Genomic DNA, 27,900 nt, shown 5'->3' with positions numbered 1-27,900 from the left:
TGACAACAACAACGTGCGGCGCCAATGTACAGTGTCGGGGGAAAAAAGAACAAAATGAGGAAAAACGCGTGATGGTCATCACCGGTGCTCGGGAGAGGACGTTCATTCAAGGATAGCTTGAGGTATGTTCACGTACTTTCGATACGATACGGCTCACAAGCAGGCAACAAAATGTTATGTAGCCTAGCAAGCTAGTGCTAGCACTCACGGTTGTACATAAACATGCCGGCGTTCTGTCGAATCATGCTCTGAAGCTTCGTTAAACAATGGTTTGTGCGCATGAATAAATGTTAACAACAGCAAGCAAATATGTTGACAACGGCAAGCACAGGAGGCGATACGCCGGTCGCAATACGCAATCCTATTGGTCGACGTCAAGGTGCGCTGTCGGAGAGTTGTCGTTTCTATGTCACTACATGGAAGATGTCCCCCCCCCCCCCCAAAAATCAAACATGCTAGACTTCTCTTTTTGCCGTTGTAGAGCTACCGTAGAGCCAAATCGTTGGTCGTGGATTATGTCACACTACAAGAAATTTAGTCGTTCCCGACAAAATATCTCGGGCCCGATCTAGGAAATCGGCTGCGATAGCTAATCGGGGCTAAAATCCTGCAGTCTGAGCTAGGCATTACTGATAGTGACAGCTCTTTGGATCTCATATTGAAAGTTGACAGCAACAGATTCCAAATGCAAATAGCACACTTGAAATGCACTTTTGACCTCTGATCTGGTCCTTGTAAATGCCTTTGTGAGGGAAAAACACACACCTGGCCATGTGCTGAGCAGCCAATCATCCCATTACTTCTGGTCCCTTCAAACGCGAGGCACACACATACAAACTGTTCTCATTGCGCCACCGTTCACCGATCAGTAGTAAATTTTCGCCGTGTGAACTGTCCTTCGGAATAGAGCCGGGAAGCGCAATCTATCTGCGCATGCTTCGTCTTGAAGTAATTGTCTACGCACACCGTCAATATGCCGGCTCCGGACGGAGCGTTTATGTGCCGGAGAACTTGTCTTTAACTACTTGTTGTTTTTAATCAAGTTTTTTTTTTTATTTTTTTAAATATAAACATAAAAACCACTCATCTACTGTGCTTAATCGACGACGCACCTCCATCTTGATAAACGACGTGACGTTCACCACGACGTGGGCATGTCGCACGGCTGTTCCGATAAAAATGTAGCGCACGTCGTGTACACCCGATCGGACTCGATCACGTCACGTGGAAACAGCTTCCCAGAGATCTTCAATCGGAATGACAAAAAAGTCTCCATGTGAACCCGGGTACTGTGTGGTTGGTCCGCTGGCCCTTCATCTTTCAATCAAATACACGTCGGCGTTCGCTGTCGTCAACTATTGGCTGAATAACGCGTGCCACTGAAGTTATGCTTAATAAATAGTTAACATTCCCGTGTTTGTGTTAATTGGGGACTAACACACAAAACTCGGAGAGGCACTAATGTTTTCAACGACATCACTGCGGTGGAGCTAGCTCATTACCTCGCGAGCTAGCTCATTAGCTCAGGAATAAACAGTTAACTTGCCCTTAAGTGTCTCTGTTGTGTGACCCTAAGCGGTTTACAGGGAGAGCGGCAGGAGTGAACCGGTCCGCCGGCATTTCATGAGCGCGCGAGCGGCTAATGACACAGCCGTCCAACTCTGTCGGCTCACCACAACAATGACAACAGAGCCCTGTATAATTGCGCTAAAGAAATTGACATCGCAAAGAGAAATTATGCAGAAAAGCTGGAAAAACATTTTACCGCTAACAACTCTTAAGTCAGTCTGGCAAGGATTAAAATCGCGAACCGACTACAAGCGACCATCCCCCCCAAGCGGAGAACAACAAAGGACTAGCTGACGACTTGAACACCTTCCACTGCAGATTTGAAAAGGACATCCTGTGTTCATCCATCATAGTCTGATTTGGTGCTGCCACAAAAAAAGGACAAACTTCGACTGCAACGGACAAACTGGACTTCTGGAAAAATCCCCCGTTACCACACTTGACGACTTGCACGCTGCCAGAACTAAGACAAGAGCAAGCAAAATCATCTTGGACCCTCCACATACTGGTCACCGCCTTTTCCAGCTCCTTCCCTCAGGTAGGCGCTATGGAACAATGCAAACTAAAACCAGCCGACATTCCAACAGCTTCTTCCCTTTTGCCATTAACTTCTTAAACAGTTCACAATTCCATTGTAACATGCTGCCAATTTTGTCTCGACATTGTTGTCACATTTCGGTCGGGTGAATTATACATTATTCGTGTACTCACTGTAGTAGTCTCGTCACTCTGCACTATTTGCAACTGTTTTGCACCAATACTGGCCCCTCATGTGCTTGAGAAGTATCTGCAACATTTGCACAATTGACACTGTTCCAGATTATCGCAGTACTACTCACTTTAAACTGCTTACATTTCTTGAAGTTTATGCGCCATTTGCACAATGGGCACTCTACCAGATTATTGCTCTATTAGTCATTTCAAACTGCTCTAAATTGCTCGAGGACTCTGCATTATTTGCAGAATTGTCCAAAAAAAAAAACCCAGTATCGGCATTACCAGATTACTGGTAACCTCTCATTGCTCAGTGACTCTCCGTACTTTGTTTTTATGTTTTTATGTCTCCAAAGTATTTTTTGACAAATGGCTGTCTTTTGTCATACTAGAGCGGCTCCAACTACCGGAGACAAATTTCTTGTGTGTTTTTACATACTTGGCAAATAAAGATGATTCTGATTTTGATGTGATGGCGCGGCGTGCAGTGACATTTTTGGCTCAACCAAAGTTTGGGAGACACAATAGGCGAGAGGTTGAGCGGGACAGTTTGTGAAACTATCATGGACGTGGTTCGATCAAATAGTATAAATGGTGCTTCCAAGTATTGCTTTTTCTAATTAGAAAACAAGGGGTTGCAGTTTTTATTTGTAGAAATTTGGGGATCGTCGGCAGGTGCGCGAGGGTCAGTCGCTCGCAGACTGTCCAGTCGTGTCTGCTTGAATGGACTACGGCGAGACCAAGCTTACCTTGAAGCTGTCCAGCAGCACGCTGGAGGACGACTCTTCCATAGGGGACTCCTGATTGGTCCAAGAGCTTCCGCCGGGCGGGGCTTGATGCCAGCCAGCATCCGAACCGCCGGTGGCGGCCGGCAGGTAGTCCAACCCGAAGCCGCTCACACCACCTGACCAACACGCAAAGGCACCGTCACTTGTAGTCACCAACGAGACCTTCATAGATACATACATCAACGAATTGTACTGCCCAAAACTGCCAGCTAACATACAGTGGGTAGGGAAAGTATTCAGACCCCCTTAAAGTTTTCACTATTCGTGAAATTGCAGCCATTTGCTAAAATCATTTTTAAAGTTCATTTTTTTCTCAATGTACACACAGCACCCCATATTGACAGAAAATTTTTTTTTGAATTGTTGGAATTTTTGCAGATTGATTAAAAAGGAAAACTGATAACTGAAAACCTTTGCTCAGTATTTAGTAGAAGCCCCCTTTTGAGCTAATACAGCCATGAGTCTTTTTGGGAATAATGTAACAAGTTTTTCACACCTGGATTTCGGGATCCTCTGCCATTCCTCCTCGCAGATCCTCTCCACTTCTGTCAGGTTGGATGGTGAACGTTGGTGTGCAGCCATTTTCAGATCTCTCCAGAGATGCTCAATTGGGTTTAAGTCAGGGCTCTGGCTGGCCATTCTAGAACAGTCACGGAGTTGTTCTGAAGCCACTCCTTCGTTATTTTAGCCGTGCGCTTAGGGTCGTTGTCTTGTCGGAAGGTGAACCTTCAGCCCAGTTTGAGGTCCAGGCAACTCTGGAGAAGGTTTCGGTCCAGGATGTCCCTGTACTTGGCCACATTCATCTTGCCTGCGATTGCAACCGGTCGTCCTGTCCCTGCGGCTGAAAAACACCCCACAGCATGATGCCGCCACCACCGTGCTTCACTGTTGGGACTGTATTGGACGGGTGACGAGCAGTGCCTGGTTTTCTCCACACATACCGCTTAGAATGAAGGCCACAGAGTTCGATCTTGGTGTCATCGGACCAGAGAATCATCTTGGAGTCCTTCAGGTGTTTTTTTTTTTTTTTAGCAAACTCCATGCGGGCTTTCACGCGTCTCGCACTGAGGAGAGGCTTCCTTCCGTCGGGCCACTCTGCCATCAAGCCCCGACGGGTGGAGGGCTGCAGTGATGGTTGACTACCTCCCGACTGCATCTCTGGAGCTCAGCCACAGTGATTTCTGGGTTCTTCTTGAACTCTCTCACCCAGGCTCTTCTCCCCCGATTGGTCAGTTTGTCCGGGCCAGCTCTAGGAAGGGTTCTGGTCGTCCCAAACGTCTTCCATTTAAGGATTAGAGAAGCCACTGTGCTCTTAGGAACCTTAAGTGCAGCAGAATGTTTTTGTAACTCTGGCCAGATCTGTGCCTTGCCGCAATTCTGTCTCTGAGCTCTTCAGGCAGTTCCTTTGACCTCATGATTCTCATTTGCTCTGACATGCCGTAAGGTGTTCTATAGACAGCGGTGTGGCTTCCCTAATCAAGTCTAATCAGTATAATCAATGAAGGTGTAGAACCATCTCAAGGATGATCAGAAGAAATGGACAGCACCCGAGTTCAATATGAGTGTCACAGCAAAGGGTCTGAATACTTATGACTGTGTGATATTTTCTTTTTTAATTAATCTGCAAACATTTCAACAATTCTGTTTGTTTTTTCTCTCAATATGGGGTAGCGTCACGGTAGGCGACTGGTTAGAGCGTCTGCCTCACAGTTCTTAGGACCGGGGTTCAATCCCCGGCCCCGGCTTTGTGGAGTTTGCATGTTCTCCCCATGCCTATGTGGGTTTTCTCCGGGCACTCCGGTTTCCTCCCACATTCCAAAAACATGCATGGTAGGTTAATTGACAACCTGTAGGTGTGAATGTGAGTGCGAATGGTTGTTTGTTTGTATGTGCCCTGCGATTGGCTGGCAACCAGTTCAGGGTGTACCCCGCCTCCTGCCCGATGATGGCTGGGATGGGCTCCAGCACGCCCGCGACCCTAGTGAGGAGAAGCGGCTCAGAAAATGGATGGATGGTTATGGGGTGCTGTGTGTACATTGAGGAAAAAAAGAAAAAAAATATTTTAGCAAATGGCTGCAATATAACAAAGAGTGAAAAATTTAAGGTGTCTGAATACTTTCCGTACCCACTGTACATTACAAAATGCCTTGAGATAAGAGTTGAACCACATGCGTAACTCCAAACTAGGGCCCGACCGATTAATTTTTTTAAATTTGCAAAAATCGGCCCGTTGTATGCCGTTTTTTTTTGTTTTTAAAACACATAAAACACAAGAAGTCAAATCTAAGTTTCAGGAGGAGCAGTGTGGTTTTCGTCCTGGCCGTGGAACAGTGGACCAGCTCAGGTAAAACTCATCAGACCGATACGATTCACGTAAATGGCCTATTTAGAGTTCAAAACGGCGAATTTCGCCGAAAGGCGACTGATTTGCATGTATGCGTATTGTGATTTCTTGATCGAGAACCGAGTGGCAGTATCAGGCCTGGGTGTGGCTTGAGAAATTGAACTCAGGTATGATAAACCACAGTTATGTCTTAACGGGGGGGGGGGGGGCGCAATCACTTTTTCACACAGCCATGTAGGTTTGATTTTTTTTCTCCCTTGGAAACATTTAACTGTGACAAATGTAAAAAAACAAAATCACGAACAGAAACACTTTTTCACACCACTGTAAATGCACTACTTTTAAAACATTGCTGGGGTTTACTGAGGTTTACTTTTGATTTCCTGTACTATTGACAGATATTTTGTGAGCGCACCTGCACCTGTCTTGTCGGACTTCCAGCGGTCGAGCGTTCTGCGCTCGCGACTGTCTGGCGTGCCGATGGGCCCGAAGTTGGAGAAGGGCGCAGTGGCGACGGCGTGGTTGTGGGTGTGGGTGGGCGGGGAGGACGGCAAGCTGCTGGGGTTGGACGAGTGAGGGGATTGGCTGGCTGGGGTGGAGTGATCTGCCAATCAGAGAGCGGTTCGTGACCCGTGGGCACGCCGTCGCCATGCAGCTGGCGGGCAGGCGGGTGCTACGCACCTGAGCTTGCGGGCAGCGAGGGGGACCACGGCGTCCACTCGAACAGAGAGTACAGCGACGTCTCCTGGTGCATCATGGGAGCGTCGCACTTCGAGCCGGACGCCACCTTTTTCCCGTACGCCTGACTGAAGATGCTGTTCTGGTTGTACTCCTGACACACACAAATATACACACATTTACCCTTCTAAACAACCAATCACAAAGGAGCTCAGACTCTTGCAACCAATGGGAGTCTTCTGCGCCATTGTGTTGAAAGCAATTGTCACTGCCCCATATGGTGACGGTATCATCTAATTCACATTACACATTCATGCAACATGCAAACTCCACACAGGCGGGGCCGGGGATTGAACCCGGGTCCTCAGAACTGTGACGCTGACGCTCTAACCAGTCGGCCACCGTGCCGCCTACTTTTATACATCTGAAGTCATTATTAAAGGACTTTTTTGTCGCTTACTATCTAAGCACAATGTTATTGTATAAACTGTGCATAATGTACATGACCTCTACTCCTCTTCTCACCCATAATCTTGCATTTGCGCTCGTCAGATCAAGTTTTTAGGGCAAGGGACGCCGTTAGTGACATCACGCTCATTTTGACGCATTGACATCTTGGAATTTTGTTATTTTTAAATGAAGCCTGTGCAGCCAATAGGAGAAGAGCCTCCCCGAGCAGCTGACGAAATGAACCGGCGAAGATATGTTGAGAAATAATGTTTTACTTTTTTACTCCAATTTGAAGGCGTTTTTGGACCACATTATCTACAGGTGATATTACACAAAAACCATCCCCAAAAGGCCCTTTTTTAGACACAAAACCCATTATCCGATTTTTCAAATTCCTGCCATGTTGTACTCGTGTTGCATTTTGACAGACGGTCATTTTTTTTTTTTTTTGGGGAAAATCTTGTCAAAATGCTAATGAAATGTACTTTTTAGGAATAAAACTTACGCCTTGTTTTTGTTGAACACTTGGGCCTATGGCACTATTGTATTATGTTGGTCATGATGGTGATATTTGGAGAGCAAATTATATTTCTGAGGTGGTACTTAATATACAATGTTTGAGAACCGGTCAAAAAGCGTGCGAAAGACGTGACTCAATTGTCAACTCATGGCATTTTGGGATTATGAGTGGCCATTAGGGACATTATTCAGGGTTAGCGCTCACACTTACTATTCAAATGCTTTCACACAAACACAAACTACTAAAAGGCTCTCATAAGGACTACTCACTCTCTCATTCACACGAGTCTTGGTCTCATAAGGACGACTCAAACACTCATGCACACAAGTCTTGCTCTCATTTACACTACTCAAATACTCTCATTAACACTACTCAAACACTCATATGCACGAGTCTTGCTCTCTTTAACACTACTCAAATGTGTTCACGCGAGCATGTCAATCACATTCTCGCACACATCACTGGCATTCACGAGATCATGTCAATCATGCTCACACGTGAATAGTGGAAAATCTTTTATTAGGTAGTTCAATTCTTCTTTTCCTTTCGGCTTGTCCCTTTAGGGGTCGCCACAGCACGTCATCCTTTTCCATGTAAGCCTATCTCCTGCATCCTCCTCTCGAACACCAACTGCCCTCATGTCTTCCCGACATCATCAACCTTCTCTTTGGTCTTCCTCTAGCTCGCTTGCCTGCCAGCTCCATCCTCATCACCCTTCTACCAATATACTCACTATTTCTCCTCTGGACGTGTCCTAACCATCGAAATCTGCTCTAACCTTTTCTCCAAAACATCAAACCTTGGCTGTCCCTCTGATGAACTCATTTCTAATTTGATCCAACCCGGTCACTCCGAGAGCGAACCTCAACATCTTCATTTCCGCCACCTCCAGCTCTGCTTCCTGTTGTCTCTTCAGTGCCACTGTCTCTAATCCGTACATCATGGCCGGCCTCACCCCTGTTTTATAAACTTTGCCCTTCATCCTAGCAGAGACTCTTCTATCACATAACACACCTGACACCTTCCTCCACCCGTTCCAATTTGTTTGGACCCGTTTCTTCACTTCCTGACCACACTCCCCATTGCTCTGGACGGTTGACCCCAAGTATTTCAAGTCCTGCACCCTCGCTATCTCTTCTCCCTGTGGCCTCAGTCTTCCCCCACCACCCTTCTCATCCAGTCACATATATTCTGTTTTACTTCCGGCTCATCTTCATTCCTCTGCTTTCCAGTGCATGCCTCCATCTTTCTAACTGTTCCTCCAGCTGCTCCCTGCTTTCACTGCAGACCACAATGTCATCTGCAAACATCACGGTCTACGGGGATTCCAGTCTAACCTCATCTGTCAGCCTATCCATCACCACTGCAAACAGGAAGGGGCTCATGGCTGATCCCTGATGCAGTCCCACCTCCACCTTAAATTCGTCTGTCACACCTACAGCGCACCTCACCGCTGTTCTGCTGCCCTCATACAAGTCCTGTATTATTCTAACATATTTCTGTGCCACTCCAGACCTCCGCATGCAGTACCACAGTTCCTCTCTGGGTACTCTGTCATAGGCTTTCTCTAGATCTACAAAGACACCATGTAGCTCCTTCTGACCTTCTCGGTACTTTTCCATCAACACCCTCAAGGAAAATAATGCATGCACTCTTTCTAGGCATGAAACCATACTGTTGCTCGCAAATACTCACTTCTGTCCTGAGTCTAGCCTTCACTGATCTTTCCCATAACTTCATTGTGTGGCTCATCAACTTGATTCCTCAATAGATCCCACAGCTCTGCACATCACCCTTGTTCTTAAAAATGGGCACCAGCACACTTTTCCTCCATTCCTCAGGCATCTTCTCACCTGCTAGAATTCTATTGAACACGCTGCTCAAAAACTCCACAGCCACCTCTCCGAGATGCTTCCATACCTCCACAGGAATGTCATCGGGACCAACTGCCTTTCCATTTTTCATTCCCCCTTACTAATCATTGCCACTTCCTGGTCCACCACACTTGCCTCTTCTATTCTCCCTTCTCTCTCATTTTCCCCATTCATCAACTCCTCAAAGTATTCTTTCCATCTATCTAGCACACTACTGGCACCAGTCAACATATTTCCACCTCTATCCTTAATCACCCTAACCTGCTGCACATCCTTCCCATCTCTATCCCTCTGTCTGGCCAGCCTGTAGAGATCCTTGTCTCCTTCCTTAGTGTCCAACCTGGCCTACACGTCCTCATATGCCTCTTGTTTGGCCTTTGCCACCGCTACCTTTGCCCTGTGTCGCATCTCAATGTATTCCTTTCGCCTCTCCTCGGTCCTCTCCGTGTCCCGCTTCTTCTCGGCTAACCTCTTGCCTCGTATGATTTCCTGTACTGTGAGGTTCCACCACCAAGTCTCCTTCTCTCCTTTCCTGCCAGAAGATACACCAAGTACTCTCCCGCCTGCCTCTCTGATCACCTCGGCTGCAGCGGTCCAGTCTTCCGGAAGCTCCTCCCGTCCACCGAGAGCCTGTCTCACCTCTTCCCGAAAAGCCGCACAACACTCGTCCTGTCTCAGCTTCCACCACGTGGTTGTCTGCTCTGCCTTTGTCTTCCTATTCTTCCTCCCCACCACCAGAGTCATCTTCCACACCACCATCCTATGCTGTCTAGCCACACTCTCCCCTACCACCACCTTACAGTCGGTCACCTCCTTCAGATGACATCGTCTGCACAAGATGTAATCCACCTGCGTGCTTCTACCTCCGCTCTTGTAGGTCACCGTATGTTCCTGCCTCTTCTGGAAAAAAGTGTTCACTCCACCATTTGCATCCTTGTTGCAAGGTCTACCACCATCTGCCCCTCCAAGTTCCTTTCCTGGATGCCGGACTTACCCATCACTTCTTCATCACCGATGTTTCCTTCACCAACATGTCCATTCCAATCTGCACCAATCCCGACTCTCTCTCTGTCCGGGATGCTCAGAACTACTTTGTCTGGCTCCTTCCGGAATTTCTCTTTCACCTCTAGGTCCCATCCGACCTGTGGGGCGAAGCCGCTATTCACATTATACATAACGCCCTCAATTTCAGGTTTCAGCCTCATCACTCGATCTGATACTCTTTTCACCTCCAAGACATTCTTAGCCAACTTTTCTTTTAAAATAACCCCGACTCCATTTCTCTTCCCATCTACACCATGGTCAAATAATTTAAACCCTGACCCTAAACTTCTAGCCTTACTTCCTTTCCACCTGGTCTCCTGGAAACACAATATATCAACCTTTCTCCTAATCATCATGTCAACCAACTCCCGAGATTTTCCTGTCATAGTCCCAACATTCAAAGTCCCCACATTCAGTTCTAGGCTCTGTGCTTTCCTCTTCTCTATCTGCCAAAGAACCCGTTTTCCACCTCCTCCTCTTCTTCTTCGACTTCGACCCACGGTAGCTGAATTTCCAACGTCGCCCTGCCGGTTGACGGCGCCGGTGGCGGACATTGTCAACCCGAAGGAATTCTTTGGATGAACGCTCATATTTGTTTGGCAAAGTTTTAAGCCGGATGCCCTTCCTGACGCAACCTTCTGCATTTATCCGGGCTTGGGACCGGCCTATAGTTTGCACTGGCTTAGGGCGCGGATGCTGCCGAATAAATGTGCCTTTCGGGCTAAAGCGCAGTGGACGTGTTTACTCCTGGACTCAAGACAGAGTTTCAACACACCGCTGCGTTACAATCTGAAACGTATACGGTTCGTTGCAGGCCGGATGGCCAAATAGTTGCGTTTAAGCTCCCCTGCGCCGGTGTACCTAATGAGGTGGCCAAAGGGAATGAAGGAATTTAATTGTCGTAGTGAAACTCATGTCATAGATATACACTCCAGACTACACACAGTCAAGAGTCAAATATTTCATGACTTTTTTTAATATAGGTAGATTTCAATAAATTAGAATATAGTTGAAAAGTTTTTCTTCAGTACTCATAGAGTGTACTTTTCAGAGGGCAAATTCCAGCCTAATTTCTCCATTAAAAATCACTTTATTTCTTGAATTAATTCACTATTTCGTTTGATGTTATATTTTAGTTTCTCAATATGGGGAATTTTTTTTAATTTGCTATGTGCTATAATCATCAAAATACACATTTTAAATATGAAATACTTCACTCTGAGTGTGTGCAGTTCATCTCTATAATTTCACTTTTTGAATTGAACTACCTAATAAAAGATCTACACTATTCACGTGTGAGCATGATTGACATGAACTCGTGAATGGCAGTGATGTGTGCGAGAATGCGATTGACGTGCTCGCGTGAACGCATTTGAGTAGTGTTAATGAGACTATTGAGTAGTGTTAATGAGAGTGTTTGAGTAGTGTTAATGAGAGCTAGGCTCATGCGTATGAGTGTTTGAGTAGTGAGTTAATGAGAGCAAGACTCGTGGCTATGAGTGTTTGAGTAGTGTTCATGAGAGCAAGACTCATGCGTATGAGAGTGTTTGAGTAGTGTTAATGAGAGCCTTTCAGTAGTTTGTTTGTGTGTGAAAGTGTGAGAGCTAATCCTGAATAATGTCCCTAACGGCCCCTCATATGGAATGCCTCTTTCTAGTGGTGGTTTTTCCACTTTGGACGACCACAGGTGGTCACGAGCCGGGAGGCGGGGCTAACCTGCACGGGCAGGCCAGTCACAGGCAAGAGTGAAGACGACTGGCCGAGCACCTCAGGGCCACAGTCCGTCTGTCTGCTGTGATTGGGCAGCTGGGAAAGAGGAGGAAGAAGACACACTATGAAGAACGACGGTGTTGCGCGGGTGTGGAGGCGAGGTGTAGGATCAGTAACAGGAACAGGACTACGTACAAACATATTTGGTCCAGGAAGCGAGCTAAGAGGAGCGGACAGAGCCTGGAAGAAATCGGGAGGCTTAGAAAAGAGCAGCTCGTCCTCTTCCTCCAGATGGGCCAGAGATTTGAAGAGGTCGGGAGGGAGGAGAGGCGAGCTTTTGCTGTCCTGAGCACCGGAGAAAAGCCGAGAAAAAGTGGGAAAAAGCAGGAAAAAGTGGGAAAAAGGGGAGGAAGACAGCGACACGCAGAGGAAGTGAAAGCAGCCAGTCAGCAAGATTCACTTACATGCTGGAGCACAACACTTAGCAACCAATCCAAACCCCAGTTGATACCGTAACAAAGGCTTGCAACCCTACTTTTAAACCTTGATAAAACTGACCAGGCTAGAAACCTTACTTTGAAACCCAAAGACAGGCATGAAACCCTAAGCTTTGTTGAAACCTTAACCCAGATTTGCAAGCCTACTTTAAAACCCTAACCCACACTTTGAAACCCAAAGACAGGCATGAAACCCTAACCCAGGCACGAAACCCCACTTTCAAAGCCCAAGTAAGACAGGGTCTGGTGGGCGCCACGTGTGCGAGTTTAGAAGTGGAGAAGCACTCACGTCAAAAGTGGGTCCCCTGGGCCCGGTGGGGTCCTGCTCGGGAGGCGGGGGCCTCTTCATCCTGTCGTCTGTGGGCCTGAAGGAGGAGGGGTCCCAGTAGGGCGGGAACTTCATCTTTTTGTCCACGGTGGAGGCGTGCGGCGGCGCCATCTGCTGTTCGAACACTTTGATGGCGTCCGGAGGCGCCAAGTAGAAGGCTTGCGGCTTCAGGGACTGGATGTGAACAGACGCCGGAAGCTTCTGCAGCACCGCCTGACTGGGACTCCACAATTGCGGATCCTGCAGGAAGGCCTGAAAAACAAACAAACGCGTCACGCCCCCGTAGGGCCCCAAGCAACCTTGGATTATTTCAAACAATAATACTGATTTTCAAGGATAAAAATAAGAAGTTTTGGGAGGAGAAAAAACTAAAATCTACTACCTTAATCCAAATATTTCACTTTTCATGTTACAGTGAAACCCCACGAGTCGCAGGGGATCAGCCTGAATCGTAATTGACACCCCCTCACCTCCCATTTTTGGACAAACTTTTTTTTTTTTTTGTCGTGGGTCACATTTATGGGCTGAAATATGTGCCAGCAGAAACTGAATTTTAATCATTTATATTTGAATTTGAATTGCATTAAAAAATGTAATTTGAATAACAATTTTGATTTGGAACATTGCATTTACAAACTGAATCTGAATAGTATACATTTAGTTTTGATCATTTCACATTCAGTTCTACAGATTCAATTTCAAATTAGCTGTGACAGACATTCGGGGACTGCAGGAATAGAAATGGATCGGCGATACACAGCTCTCCTCTTCGGCCAATCAGCACCTTCGTTTTTGAGCATGTGACATAGGGCCTCTCCGGAAAGTCTAATCTTCGAAATAACCTTTATACCACCTTTCCTTAACCTTTGTGGAATGCATCATATGGTCGGAAAGAGATAAAAAGGTGTCAATTACTGCTTTGCTATTAGTGCCAACAATTTTATTTTTAAAGGAAAAAATAAAAAAGGAAAACCTTCATATACTGTGCTTTTTTCTTGCTCAATACTCCGATCGCTCGTGGGGCACCCCTAGTGGCCACAGGCCCCAAGCAGGAGCTCAGGCGGCTTCTGCCTGGCGCTGCGCGGGAAAAGGAACACAACTGACCTGCTGCAGGTGGGGCGGACTCTTGGCCATCCCGACCTGCTGGACGGGCTTGGCGGGCGACGTCACCTGAAGCTGGGAGGGGGGCTGCTGCTGGCCCGGTCCCGAGGAGCCGGGCCCCGACGGCCTCTGCTGACTGTACGGGATGTGGGACTGCTTCCCGCCGCCGGCCACCTGCGAGCCCGCCTGCGCGTGCGGAAGGAAGGGGCCCGGCACCGACACGCTCGTGGAGAAGGCGAAGCCCGGATTCACCTGCAGGCCCGGGAACGCCACCGGGGGAGGGATGACGAAGGCGGACGGAGGGAAGCCTGGAAAAGGCCGCACCGGCGCTCACAAAGACGCGTGTGCGTGTGCGTGTGCGTGCGCGTGCGCGTACCAGGGCGACTAGGCAGAGGCGGAAAGGCTCCTGGATGATGGATCGGGATAAACTGGGAAGAGCACGTGGCTGCTTGACTTTGAGTAGCAGGAGTCTTCTTGGCTTCCGACACCGGAGTCTTCCTCAGTTCCGTCTGACCTTTCACCTGAACAAAAAAGAGGGAGGAGGAAGAGAAGAGAGAGGGGAAGGAGGTGATGAGCAAGCAGGGGAGAAGAAGAACGAGAACATGAAGAAGGTGAAGGAGACGAAAAAGGAGGAGGCGGCTCAAGATGAAGAAGAGTAGTGTAGTCTGTATAGTGTGTTTGAAGGCGTTTACCAGCTTCCCAGCATCGGGAACTTTCTCCTGAGCACCTTTCTTGTTCTCGCACTTCCTCTTGCCGTCTCTCTTCAGCTCGCTTTTCCCCGCCGTCCCGTTTCCTTTGGCCAAGTCCCGCCGCTCCTTTCCGGCGTCCTTCTGCTGAGGCCCGCGGCTGGCGGGCTCCCGGCTCTGCTCGCGCGGTTTGATGTTTTCCTTGAAGGTGACGACGGGCCGCTCGGCGCCGTTCGACCACGAACTGGGAGCTTTGCCCGCCGAAAGCACCGACTTGAGGCCGGCGTTGCCGCCCTCGCTGAGCGCCTGCTCGCCGTTGGACGCCTCCTGCAGCACGCACGGATCCTTCTCCGCCGGCTCGTCGATGGCCTGCTCAGGAATGTCGCTGATGAAAAGGAGCAGGCCGTCCTCGCCGGCACGACATTGGATGAGCCTGCGGGAGGGGGCAGGGTCACTTAAGACTCAAGTTACTCCCGGGGGGGAAATCAAGCAAGTCAAGTCGGCTCAGGTCCTTACTTGGCTTAAGCGAACCAGAAGTCAAGTCAGACTATCTTGCTCACTCAACAACATATTGTCGCAAATTTCCCACTTTGTACTCGCACAGTCACAATCACATTGTTTAATCCCCAAACCTGTCTACGTATTGTCTGTTATTTTACAGCCATGGATGAAGTTAGATGTTGTACATAGTTGTCTCTCTTTGAGTTGCAAACCTCGCAATTGGCCACTCTCTTTTCTCAATCGTTGTCAAAAACATTTATTTATCATATTATTCTTATTATATTTACTGTGTACAGCAGTCATTGCAGATGCAGTTGTTGTTTTTTTTTGTTTTTGCTCCATAAATAAAGTTGAGTTTTAGCTAAGTGAGCCCTAAAGACTCGAGTCCTCCTCTCATCGCCTCACCCCGGCTGGTTGTCAGTGATCCACTTTCCCAGCGCCACCAGTCTCTGGTGACGCGTGCGCAGCAGAAGCACGTCGCGGTCCACCGGAACGCCCTGGTGGCCTTTGGTGAAGTCCACTGACCTGAAAAGTTGACAGGTCATGAAGCAAGCGAGCGGCGTTCCTGCCGGTGAGAACGTCGCCATACAAAAACGCTACCTGAGTGCCGGACGGAGAGCCAGGAAGCCTTGAAGCTCGAACTCCTCCGGCAGCGGCGTCGCTGACACAAGAGAAGAACATTCCACAAAAGTCACTAACTACACCACAAGCAGATGTTTACTCACCATGTCTGAAATTTCAAAGACTCAAGTGGGAAATTCGCAGCAGCCTCAAATGCAACTCGACCGCAATCAGACTAGTCCACAATTAAGATCAATCTTGAACCTGACTCATCCAAAAACAGATTAAAAGTCTTGGAAAGGCGAGGTCAATTCCGTTGTTTTTGTTGTATAGTGAAGACATTTGGGTTGCAGATCAAAAGATCCATATAAGACAAAGGTTCAGAACTCCAGCTTTTATGTCATGGTATTTGCATCTCGATGTGTTAAACAACTCAGGACAGAGCACCTTTTGTTTGAAACCGCCCACTTTTCAAGGGGGCAAAAGTATTGGAACCTCAATTGACAATGACAAGTGTGGGTCGTCAACTCATCTGGACCGCTGGTGAGCAAGCTAGCAAGCCCGCACCTAGCTTGTAAAGTCCGGTAAGCCGGTAAACTCCTCCCGCTGCAAGTCAACCACAGCTTTTCTTTCTAAACACAACATTATCAATGCTGCTACATTTGTCACGGGAATAAAACCAGAAGCGGTTTCCCCGAGTGACGTCACATAGGATCGTCTCAAAATGACGAGGGTGTGTGTGTGTGTGTGTGTGAGGGACGGAGTTGGGTTCTATACGTTAACTGCAAAGATTGCCTGCTTAATTTGTTTCTCGTTTTCATTTTCACTCATTATAACAAACAAAAAGAGTTATGTGCAAAGGTTTTAATAACTTATTAACTATCTTAAGTAACCCTCCTACCTTGTTTAACAAAAAAATATGTGCAAAGTTAAAAAGCCCAGACTCCTTTCAAGAGGATGATATAGGGGGAAAAAAAATATCAATAAATGAAAATAAAGTGCAGTAATTGCAGTATCAATGATTTATCCCTGTTCTGTTTGGGACTATGATTTTAAATACGTAGGTAAATTGGTTTGTTTTGCTAGTAAATTCATCAACGATACTTTTATATGGCGGTAGTACAGTTTTAAATGGAGTAAAGCTCAAAATGAAGTAGTTTTTCACTCAGTAGGAGAACCGGCCCATCTGAGTTGAACAAATGAGCGAAATAAAAGTAAAGCCTTTGTTTTGTCTTTTTTCAATGAATTGATCTGTCTACCACCGCTTGTTGCAAACAAACAAACGTTTTTGTTCGCAGTCAAATATTCAGCAATTATATCTCATATCTCACGACACAGTCAATGTTTATTACTTCATACAAAACTATGGTATGCCATGGTCATGCTGTACCGCCTCAAAAAAATGGTGCGACCAAATCACGTGCTGGTGCGGGCAACTTTTTCAGTTGCTTGCACCAGTGCTACTAGTCCAAAACTGTAGTGTGGAGCCCTGTATGAATGAGGTGAGTTGTATTATTTGTTGCAGGAACGAGGTGAGTTTTACTATTCGTTGCAGAGTGCTCCAGACGTCTGGGGCAGAAAATTGAAAAGATCATCGACCAAACGTAGCTTGGACTTTGGCAACGAAGAGGTTTTATTAACCTATGCTGGAGCGGAGAGTGCGGGTGGTGGTATGCATGATAGGGTAGGGGGTCTTGCCAATCAGGGTTTTAGGTAGAATGGGTGGGGTCTTGCCAATCAGGGTTTTTACAGATAGACATTGTGAATGACAATGCATGCAACCCTAACTCTAAATACATGACTGGTCCAGTACTTGACACACGTCTACAAGCAGACTTGTTCTGTACCCGACTAGTCCAGTGCATGAAAAGTTCAGAAACCAACGATTTAAGAAGTCGTTGACCAGTACCAGTACCTGACTACTCTAGAATCAGACTTAAGACTAAAAGTCCAGAATGAGTACCTGAGTATGTGGACACGTGCTGGTCTTTGGGCTGGAAGCTGTTGAGGATGGAAACCAGCCAGGGCCAGACGCTGAAGGACAGGAAGTGAGCGGAAGCGACGGGAAGTGAGCGGCAGTCCTCGGCGTGGACGGACACGAGCGAACGAGGACTTACTGCTGCCTCTGGTCCACGGCGGCCTCGCGGAACACACCGGGCTTCAGGCGGAGCCAGTCCAGAGAAACTTTGATGGCCGGCAGGGGACACTCTCCCGCCACCTCCGCCTCCTCCCGGTTCTTGTTGAGCAGAACCCGGCTGCACATGAGGCCCAGGAAGGACACTGGGGAGACAGGAAGCAGATCAGGTAAAGGCCAGCGAGCACAAAGGTCCATCGTGGCGGTGCTCGAGCTGCATACATTACCGCCACCCCACTAAACTATTCATCCATTTTCCTCCCTCATGACATTATTCCAAACAAGTTTAAGCGTTCTTCACTTCCTGGATTGTATTTATTTCTCCTGATACCAAACAAGTTTTGGAAGTTTAACCTGCATAGACTTCCACAAAAACATTTCTATTTTGGTTTACAGATGTTTTGAAAATAACTACTGCCACAAAAGGGTAGCTTGTGTTAAAAGATAACTTCATTAATGAATATTTTAAATGTTCAACATCTTTACATCATAAAATGAGCTGTCAAACTGCATCGCTCAAAGAGTAAGCCTGCACGCTCTTTTCTCATCCAGTTGTACAGGTGAGGGAAGGCAATTTGTCAAAATATCCGCGGCTTGGAAGCACGTAACTCGAGTCAAATGTTTACAGAGACGAACAAAATCATTGCAGGTCTTGAAATATTGACTCCGTGATTGCCTTCCAGCGGCTCCTTTGTCGTCATACGCAAAACAATGTGAAAAGGATTCCGCTCAAGTTGTGTGTTTCGTAGCAGAAATGAGGGATGTCCCTATCCAACTTTTTGCGGATATTGCTGCCTCGAGTTTTGGCCGACACTGATATCTGTCCCATCCGATATCAGCCAAAATCATACATAATAGACTTATTTTGTAGGATGGAATGCCAGTAATCAGCAACAGTAGGTATGCGGAAAAACTGACCCATATTAACCAATGGGTTACATAGAGTAACGAAACATAGGAATGCAATACAATTGAATAAAATAAACATCATGGAAAATCCTGAAAAAAATTGCCATATAACCAGTGCTAACCTAAACATAATCATATTCTACAATTGGATAGATTAAATAAAACATAAATTGGAAAACCACGAAAAAGAACCTTAATAAATAATAAATACAAATTATACTTGTGAAGTGCAAAATAATTTCAGTTCAATCGTTATTTTCTTACTGTCAGTATATACTTTTATCGGCAATGTCGTGGTGGATAGGAATAATGTGGTGAGGCTTTGGGTGCGTGGAGTGGGTGGCCCTGTTTGCGTGTGCCTCTTTGGAAACGGTGTATGCCTTGACCCCTGAGGGGCAGTGCGGTGCACGCTATGAGATGCACACTTGCACTAACAAAGATAGTAAAACAAGTGTGTGTTTACACAGCGTTTGTGTTTTTCATTCATTGTGTGTTAGCGTTGAGCTAGCAATTTCTGTAAAAAAATAAAAATAAAAAATAAGCTTGTGATGTATTTGAACATTCAATAGGTGTACGGTGTTCCCTCGCTACTTTGCGCTTTACGTTTTGCGGCTTCAGTGCTTCGCGGGTTTTTCCAAAATACGTATTCATCCAAAAAAAAGAAAAAAATTCATCAAAAAATGAAAATGAAAAAATACAACAATCTCGGCAGCCATATTGCGGAAAGACGCGTTGTTTCATGTTGATGCGCGAGAGAGGTTTCCCTGCATGCCAAACAAAGAGATGAGTTGACTCAGAGGCTTTGTACATGCCTCTACATGCCTGTACTGTACTGTACATGCCACGGGCGCTCATACAAGGCGCGTGATTGGTTCCCGGCGCGACATCGACCAAAGAGAGCACGAGTGGATTTATCCCGTGAGCTGATTGGCTGCGCATCATCGCGGCCTCACCCGGCATCTTCCCTTGTTGTGTCTCGCCCACGCTGTTGACTGTCTCGCATACTGTATCGTAATGTTGTGTTCGTGACAACTTTTTTTGTTTCAGCGATAACTTTTATTGATTAGTTAAGCCCTTACAATGCCGCCGAAGCGCTGTGCCCCTGCGAAAGCTTCCTCCGGGGCGCCCAAGAGGAAGAAGGTGATGACCATCAGCGAAAAAGTGAAACTTTTAGATATGATCAAAGAGGTTATGTTATGAAGTTATGCACTGTGGCACGCCATTATGGCGTGAATGAATCTACAGTGCGGTACATCAAGAAAGCGGAAGCAAACATCCGCAGAACTGCTGTGACACAGTAAAACTGTTCCGGCATAAATGTGATAGAGATCCTATTTTCTACTGGACAAAAACAAATAAAATAAAAATGTTTTTAAAGTTTGAAGCGTGCTTTCTTCAGACGGCATGTTTCAGCTCCTTCCACAGACGTTCAAGAGGATTTCAGATTTAGATCGGGCTCATAGAAGGCCACTTCAGAATAGGCCAAGGTTTTGCACTTAGCCATTCTTGGGCAGCCGTGGCCCAATGGTTACGATCATCGTCTGCCACCGTGGGGGACCTAGGTTCAAGACCCCGACTGGACCATCTGCCAACATCCCCCGGACTCACGGCTGTGGTGTCCTCGAGCAAGACACTGACATGCTCCCCGAGCACTTCAGCTGCCCCCTGCTCCAGTGTGTTCCACTAACATGTGTATGTGTTCACTGTAATGGGTTAAATGCTGAGAACAAATTTCATGTGCATGCATGCATGTTCATGACAATAAAAAGACAGCGTCCCGGCACCAGACAAAGTTGATGTAAACACAGAGGTCTTACCTGCCTCTACGAGATTTCTGTCCGGTCGGTAGCATGCTAGCCAGTCGAGCTGAATCGCGCCGCCTGCAACGCTGCCGTTAAGCCATGTTTCCACAAACCCAAAAACACAGCACTCTCCCGCAGTTTTACAGATTGAGCGGAACAGTCGAGTGTAATCCAGCGGTTACGTCGGCTAACTGCCGGCTTGTGTGGTTGAGCCGCTCGCCCTGCTCGGATACCTCCACGCTTGCCCCGCTTCTGCTTCCTCCTTCGCCGTTTGTGGCGCCTCCACTCCACTCTGGGCACGATGCTGGAGTGGGGGTCGGAGTTGTTGTAGGCACCCGGAGCAGACCGCAGTTCCATAGCTCCTCAGTGAGAGTAGACTTTTAACTACATAAAAGTAGTTCTGCCTGTGTTGAGCAGAAACTTACGACTGTACTGTATGTGCGCCTTGGGACGCATGTACATCGGTTGCACATGATTAAAATGACAATCTTTTAGGAGAACGGGGGTAAATGATGCCATTTTAATCATGTGCAACCAATGTACATGTTCAAATTAATGAAATTCAAAGGACTTTTTTTTCAGTGTAGCGTGTGGCTGCGACTGAGTGTCCTCTCCGGTGTATTAAAATAATAAATGGAGTCATGTATGAGCCATACATTAACCCTGTGGGGTGATCAGTCAACCACGTGCTCCTTGCGCCCCTGAGAGAGCAGTGTCACCCATGATTGCAGCGACTCTCTCCCCAATCGGGGTGAGGCCCTCCGCGCCGGTTCCTCCGCCTGTTTTGGCCACACTTTTGCGGTGGGCAGCTGTCCTGCACTTCACATCCACATTAATGTCTGACCACTTCTCTTTTAGTTCAGCGTGTGTGCGCTGTTCTGACTCCAAAGCATTGAGATCCGCACACACGCTGTCCCATTCCCCCCCCCTTTCGCTTGTTGTTAACGCCGGTGGACAGCGTGCAAAAACAGGGTTTTCTTGCGCGCCTCCACTTCATTGAGCAACTTCACATTGAGAAATTTTTTTTTTCTTCATTACCTCGCTCATTTTCTTTTTTTCTGATCACGCAGAGATTGGGATCGCAGGTGGAGCGTTCATTTAAATATGATTTGCACAATTAAATGTGGGCGTGGACAGGGAGGGAGGGGTCCTCCGACATGTGCGCTCAATTCTACGTTGATTGGGATGTACGAAGGAAATGTGCTTGGCTAATTCTGATTATTATTTTGGCTAGAATCATGCAGCCCTAGGCGCCACACCAAGGAAAAAGCTGACTTTTTCTTTTTAAAAAAAATAAATACAAAATTCCTGACAAATAAACTGGAATTAATGGCAAAAATGGATGAATGTCCCAGCCCCCACGTAGGTTCGGTTCTTACTGAAAAGACTGAGTAGCTGGAACCAGCTGACCGTCTGCTGACCGTCGGCTGCCGTCTCTCTGAGGTGATGAAGCTCAAACAGGTTGATGACTGTGATGTGCACCAGCTGCTGCGAGCTGAAGGCCTTCTGCAGCATCAGCCTCTGATCGTGCGCGCACGCACACACAAACACACATCAGCATCCACGGGAGCGTGCACAGGTCGGGGGTCGGGGGGGTACCTGGAATTGCTCCTCCAGACGTTCCCTCAGAGAGTCCAGTTCCTCCGGACTCTTGCTCAGGTACACGTGCCCGTGGAACTTGATGAAGGCCTTGATGAAGTCGGACACGCTCCACTTGCCTCTCGCCTCCTCGCGGCTAAGTAAATAAATCGTGTTTATGCAGTGCACTGTATAGTTGAGGCATGGGTCAAATGAAAAATTGTTTTGGAAAACTACTCAGGCACCGTGAATGACGTCATTGCTGTTCCATAATTACTTTCCCAAATACTGAACAAAAAAAAAAAAAGATAACGTTCTACTGTTTTCAGCTGAGTGTATATTACAAAATTAATTAGAGGTGCAACAATTCATTAATTAATCAACAACTAATCAATTATCAAATTAATCGACAACTATTTGGAGAATTGATTAATTGTTTGACTTAAAATTCTCCAAATCCGCAGTATTTCAGAAAATTAGGGTTAGGGTTAAACTACATTTCTAAAGTCATGCCATGTTTTTTGTTTCTTTGTTTTTTTCAAAATAAGACATTTGCAAACATCTGCTTTTACTTTGGAAAATAATGATGAACATTTTGGATGATTTTTAGACATTTTACAGACCAAACCAGAAACTAGGGCTGTCACTATCTAATCTCTTTAGCATCAATTATCCTATAGATATTTTGTTGAGTACTCAACACCGAAGGAGGTGTGGGGCAGGCCGAAAGGCCGAAGCCAGAACACAGCTTAAAAATTAAATCGACAGATTGAGCAACTGTTAAAATTATTGTTTGCCACAGCCCCACTATTAACCTTCGTGGACAGGTCATGGGGTCAAGTAGGGCTTCACATGCAGCAGTGCCCGCATTCACCTATGGTCACGAGCTGTGGCACAAACCGCGCCCAATACGGAAGTCGAAGTCTCGCGCACGAAATAATCGATAAATAAGCAATAATTGATCAATACAAGTAGCAAGCGACATTTAGATAAGTACCATTACTTGGATGGTGGATGTGGGGAATGGCTCTAGCTGCCAGCGTTCAAGGAGTGCGAAACAGCCTATGACGTCAGCGACGTCCTCACATGGAGAAAACACGGAACAGTGGTGAATCTTCCCAGGAGTGGTCGGCCGACAAAGATTACCCCAAGAGAACAGCAATGACTCATCCAGGAGGCCACAAAGGAACTCCGGACAACTCTGAAAGAACTGCAGGCCTCCCTTGCCTCAGTTAAGGTCAGAGTTCATGACACAACGAGAAGGAAGAGACTGGGCAAAAATGGCCTCGATGGTAGAGTTCCAAGGCCAAAACCAATGCTGACCAAAAAGAACATTAAGGCTCGTCTTGCTTTTGCAAAACAAAAACAGAATGATTTCCAAGACTTTTGGAAGATGTTATATGGACTGACGAGATGAAAGTTGAGCTGTTTGGAAGGTGTGTGTCTCATTACATCTGGCATAAAAGTAACACCGAACATCATACCAACAGTCAAACACAGTGATGGCAGTGTAATGGTTTCGGGTTGCTTCGCTCCTTCAGGACCTGGACAACTTACTGTGATTGATGGAACCGTGAATTCTGCTCTTTAAACAGAAAATCCTAAAGGAGAATGTTCAGCCATCAATTTGTGACCTCAAGCTGAAGTGCACTTGGGTTCTGCAGCAGGATAACAATCCAAAACACATCAGCAAGTCAACTTCTGAATTCCTTATAAAAACAAAATGGTTTTGGAGTGGCCTAGTCCAAGCTCAGACTTGAATCCAATTGAAATGCAGTGGCATGAGCTGAAAAAGGCCGCTCAGGCTCGAAAACCCTCCAGTTTTGCTGAATTCAAACAATTCTGCAAAGAAGACTGAGCCAAAATATCTCCACAGAGATGTGAGAGACTCTTTGCCAGTTATACAAAACGGTTGATTTCATTTGTGGCTCCTGAATATGGCCCAACCAGTTATTAGGTTTAGGGGCCCATTACTTTTTCACAAAGGTAACGTCCTTAATAAATGAAATCACCATTTAATATAGTCCTCTGATATTTACATTTGTTTGATGATCTTAAACATTAAAGTGGGGAAACTATGCAAAAATGTAAGAATTTGAGTAGGGGGACAATACTCTTTCACGCCACTGTATGCTAAAGGTGACTGAAAGGTTGCATGCAGGCACCTTTCATAAGCATTTGTAGAATTTGAACAACCTTTCCTCCAAGTACTTCCGGGTCACCTCACTTGGAAAGGAAAGTTCCAAAGCAAAAACCAGAATCCCAAGAGGTCTAGAGCGATATCCAGCTCAGCCTTGAATATTGTGTTGTCAGAGTGCCGCTTACCTCTCCAGCGCCTTGGACAGCGCCTTCTGCAGGTTGGTGGAGGCGGCGGGGAAGGGGAACTTGACGGCGATGCTGCGGCAGTAGTAGAAGATGGTAGTTAGATGGTCTCCTTTGGAGGACGCTAGGATGGCCAGCTGGTTGTACGGCTGACCTGAAACACACAAAAATAATTTCAACATATTTATAGCTTATAGTTTGTTAACTTCGGAAGCTAACACTGGATGCAACGTTAGAAGCTAACATTTGAAGTTACGTTGGAAGCTAACAATGGAATTAAAGTCTTCCTTGGCTTTCGGCCATTTCAGACGCAACAGTAAAGGTAACGAAGGTAACACAACTCAACTATATTTGTAGAGCATGTTAAAAAACGCAGCTGAAACTAAGTGCTGTCCAAAACTCAAAATCAAACATGAATAACTAACAATAAAAAAAATAATGACACTAAGGAGAAGTAGAAAGAGAAGAAGAACTAGTCAGTGACATGCAAACACTCCTCCACTGTGTTTTGAAACCAAACTTTCACATTCCTTGCGTTGGCTGCCTGCTGTTCGACCAGTGGCCTGTAGTTGGTCTCAGGGTGTATGAAGTTGCTGCTAAAGGATAGCGGCAAAACGTAGCGTAACAGTTGCCGCGATGAGTACTCACCGTTGGACGGGACCAGCTGGGCGGCGTGTCGGTAGTAAGACTCGGCCTGGCTGGTCTGGTTGCGGTAGCGCGCTGAAAGCAGCAAAAGATCAGTGAACGTCAGACGTCATCTTCATCAGCACCGACCGGGCCTCGTTTCGCTCCTCTTCCTCACCAATGTCGCCCAGGTGCACCAGGCAGTGCTGGCAGATGTACGAGCACGAGCTGGGCTGCGGTGTCACGATGCCGCCGCCGCCGCCGCCGTTCTGCCTGTTGCTGATGATGCCCAGCCGCGAAGACTTGACGCGGCACGGCAGGTCAACGTTGAAGACGCTGCACAGCTCCTGTAACAGCTGCACACGGCCAGCATGTCATGTGACACAACAGCACACGCTACATACCAAACTCAGGCAAATACGGCCAACCAACTACACCGCGATTCTTCGCTCACGCCTTTGCAATGCCACCCATTTTTAAGCTATCACTTTTTGCAAGTTTGCACGCCTTCAGTTTCGTAGCACATCGTGCCACATCGTGCCGGGCAGGACTTTTAGTCCGTGTCGCTGCTCCGTGTGTGTTAGCAGCAATTGTTTGAAGGGTTAGAATTATTATTTCCGTCAGCCGGTCTACGGTGTTTCACATTATAAATTAGCATTAAGCTAGAGGACTATCATGAGACAAAATGATATGGTTTGGTTAACATTTTGGCGTTAAAAATATTTTGGATTTCTCAAAATGTGTTTGAAGTGTGTGAAAAGGGTAAAACTATAAAGGAAAAAGTTCTTCATATCATATATGAAGAATATATGAAGAAACTACCGGAGACAAATTCCTTGTGTGTTTTGGACATACTTGGCAAATAAAGATGATTCTGATTCTGATTCTGATATCGTGATTTTCATACACTATATTGCCGAAAGTATTGGCTCGCCTGCATTGCTCGGATATGAATTTGAGTGACATCCCATTTTTTTAATCCATAGGGTTTAATATGACATCGGTCCACCCGCTACAGTTGTAACATCTTAAACTCTTCTGGCAAGGTTTTCCACAAGGTTTAGGAGTTTGTTTATGAGAATTTATGAACATCTTTTCAGAAGCACAGCACAGTCACGTTGGAAACGTCCATAATATTCGCCCCTGAGCGCCAAGTGAAAGGAACTCCGAATGCTTCAGCATACCAAGAGATTTTGGACAGGCCAACAGTTTGGGGATTCCCCCTTCCTGTTCCAACATGTAACTGACAGATTAATCGACTAACCAAATCATCGGTGGTTGAAGCCCTAGTGTATACAGACATCTACGTTTTGTGTGGCACACAGCTCACCTGAGTGTAGAAGCCGCTGGCCGCCTCCAGGAACAAGGACAGGTTGGCCTGCACTTCGCTGCGGTTGGGGTTGGCCCGGTTCTTCGCCTGGCTCTGCAAGGTGGTGATCTGGTTCTTGAAGGCGTGGTTCCACCTGGAAGGAAGCAGAAGACACACGAACGAGTTGCGGTCACGAGCGTCCGAGGCATGTCACGAGGTCGAGAGGCGGTCGCCGCTTACAGGTCCTGCTCCACCTTCTTGTCCAGAGCGTACTCCAGGTCCGTGACCAGCATCTTCTGGTACAAGTCCTGCAGAGCCTGGCGGGACGTCCACGCCTCGGCCGCCGCCAGCTTAGAGTCTGCGCCGCACACATGCGTGTCGATCAATACTTGTCCATAAAAACAGGGCTGTTCTGTCAGATGAGTTAATTTCTTCTGTAACCATGGCAACCACACCTTGTCACACTTGAAGTCATGATGAGAACCTCAAGAGCATTTCATATTCTCGCATCTTACTTACACATGGTCATTTGTCACGTGATGATCATTTCATTTAAAAATGAAATAATTATGGATGCTAGAGCAGTGCGCTGTTTTCTCAATAGTCATGAGAATGATGTGACACTTTATCATTTCATATTCTCACATTTGTTTATAAATTATCATTCACTGCATGATTAAGATTTCCTTTAAATATGAAATAACACTATTCATGCTCCAGCACGCCCCTAGTGAGGATAAGCGGTACAGAAAATGGGATGGTTGGATCCTAGAATGGTCTGTTCTGTTCCCATGGTAACAACTTTGCGCACTAAAAGTCGTGAGCGTGATGATGATGATGATGTGGAACTTTTTAATGTTTCATATTCTATTTCTCACATACACATGATCATTACAATCATGACATTATAACTGCATTAAAAAAAGAAATACTACAATTATTCATCCAAATTGTGTGTTTTGTTACCATGGTAACAAGTTAGATTTTCAAACAGTCACGAGCATCATTTCATATTATTACATCACTTACTTACGCATTCATTGCGCAAATGATGACATTTATAAATGAATGAAAATTATTAATTCTGACGGCACGGTGGGCGACTGGTTAGAGCGTCTGGTTAGAGCGTCTGCCTCGCAGTTCTGAGGACCGGGGTTCAGTCCCCGACCCCGCCTGTGTGGAGTTTGCATGTTCTCCCCGTGCCTGTGTGGGTTTTCTCCGCGCACTACAGGTTTCCTCCCGCATTCCAAAAACATGCATGGTAGGTTAATTGACAAGTCTAAATTGCCCGTAGGTGTGAATGGTTGTTTGTTTGTATGTATGTGCCCTGCGATTGGCTAGCAACCAGTTCAGGGTGTACCCCGCCTCCTGTCCGATGATAGCTGGGATGGGCTCCAGCACGCCCGCGAACCTAGTGAGGAGAAGCGGCTCAGAAAATGGATGGGTGGATGATTAATTCTAGAACAGTGTGTTCTGTTACCACGGTAACCACGTTTGGGCACTAAAATTCATGAGCATGGCGACAATGATATTAACACATCACACAATGTGTTTGTAATTTCATTAGAAAATGAAATACAATTATCCATTGTGGTACAATGTATCTTGTTACCACGGTAACAAATGACTATGTCATGAACTTTTCATCATTTCATATGCTCCCATGTCTTATTTGATGTCTAAAATACCATTGAAAAAATGAAGTAACATTATTGATGTGCTGAAGTCGCTTACCTGTCATGTCCGCCTTCAGGGCCTCTGCCTGTCTGCTCGACAACACAACACAGAGCAACTGGTTAGACAGACAGACAGACAGACAGACACGCACGCACGCACAGCAACACACGTCACGGTCGG

At 46.5% G+C, this 27,900-nt stretch overlaps 1 protein-coding gene across 8 annotated transcripts in view; it reads right to left on the bottom strand.

Moving 5' to 3' along the window:
* The window catches only part of smg7 (SMG7 nonsense mediated mRNA decay factor), a 32,775-nt gene that overhangs the window by 3,968 nt on the left and 907 nt on the right, over positions 1 to 27,900 (bottom strand). For 2 of the 8 annotated variants that reach the window (XR_009769667.1, XM_061693879.1), the window contains exons 2-22: positions 27,778 to 27,809; positions 26,284 to 26,401; positions 26,065 to 26,197; positions 24,913 to 25,090; positions 24,759 to 24,830; positions 24,114 to 24,264; positions 21,810 to 21,945; positions 21,590 to 21,731; positions 17,483 to 17,645; positions 17,329 to 17,399; positions 15,405 to 15,465; positions 15,210 to 15,329; positions 14,310 to 14,736; positions 13,994 to 14,138; positions 13,621 to 13,925; positions 12,478 to 12,768; positions 11,887 to 12,036; positions 11,698 to 11,787; positions 6,097 to 6,247; positions 5,831 to 6,019; positions 3,033 to 3,187 (exon numbers count right to left, since the gene is read on the bottom strand). Coding sequence is in view for 4 of the 8 variants with exons in the window: in XM_061693879.1 (XP_061549863.1) it covers positions 3,033 to 3,187; positions 5,831 to 6,019; positions 6,097 to 6,247; positions 11,698 to 11,787; positions 11,887 to 12,036; positions 12,478 to 12,768; positions 13,621 to 13,925; positions 13,994 to 14,138; positions 14,310 to 14,736; positions 15,210 to 15,329; positions 15,405 to 15,465; positions 17,329 to 17,399; positions 17,483 to 17,645; positions 21,590 to 21,731; positions 21,810 to 21,945; positions 24,114 to 24,264; positions 24,759 to 24,830; positions 24,913 to 25,090; positions 26,065 to 26,197; positions 26,284 to 26,401; positions 27,778 to 27,809 (3,280 nt within the window). In the remaining 4 variants the exon portion in view is untranslated. Of the gene's footprint in view, positions 1 to 3,032; positions 3,188 to 3,567; positions 5,097 to 5,830; positions 6,020 to 6,096; positions 6,248 to 11,697; positions 11,788 to 11,886; positions 12,037 to 12,477; positions 12,769 to 13,620; positions 13,926 to 13,993; positions 14,139 to 14,309; positions 14,737 to 15,209; positions 15,330 to 15,404; positions 15,466 to 17,328; positions 17,400 to 17,482; positions 17,646 to 21,589; positions 21,732 to 21,809; positions 21,946 to 24,113; positions 24,265 to 24,758; positions 24,831 to 24,912; positions 25,091 to 26,064; positions 26,198 to 26,283; positions 26,402 to 27,777; positions 27,810 to 27,900 lie in introns of those variants that run through there. The other 6 variants (XR_009769669.1, XR_009769668.1, XR_009769670.1 and 3 more) reach the window with 6 other exon arrangements.

Source organism: Phycodurus eques, chromosome 13 (assembly GCF_024500275.1).
Source record: "Phycodurus eques isolate BA_2022a chromosome 13, UOR_Pequ_1.1, whole genome shotgun sequence".
Classification (NCBI taxonomy): Eukaryota; Metazoa; Chordata; class Actinopteri; order Syngnathiformes; family Syngnathidae; genus Phycodurus; species Phycodurus eques.
This window is presented reverse-complemented; position numbering and strand designations above follow the sequence as displayed.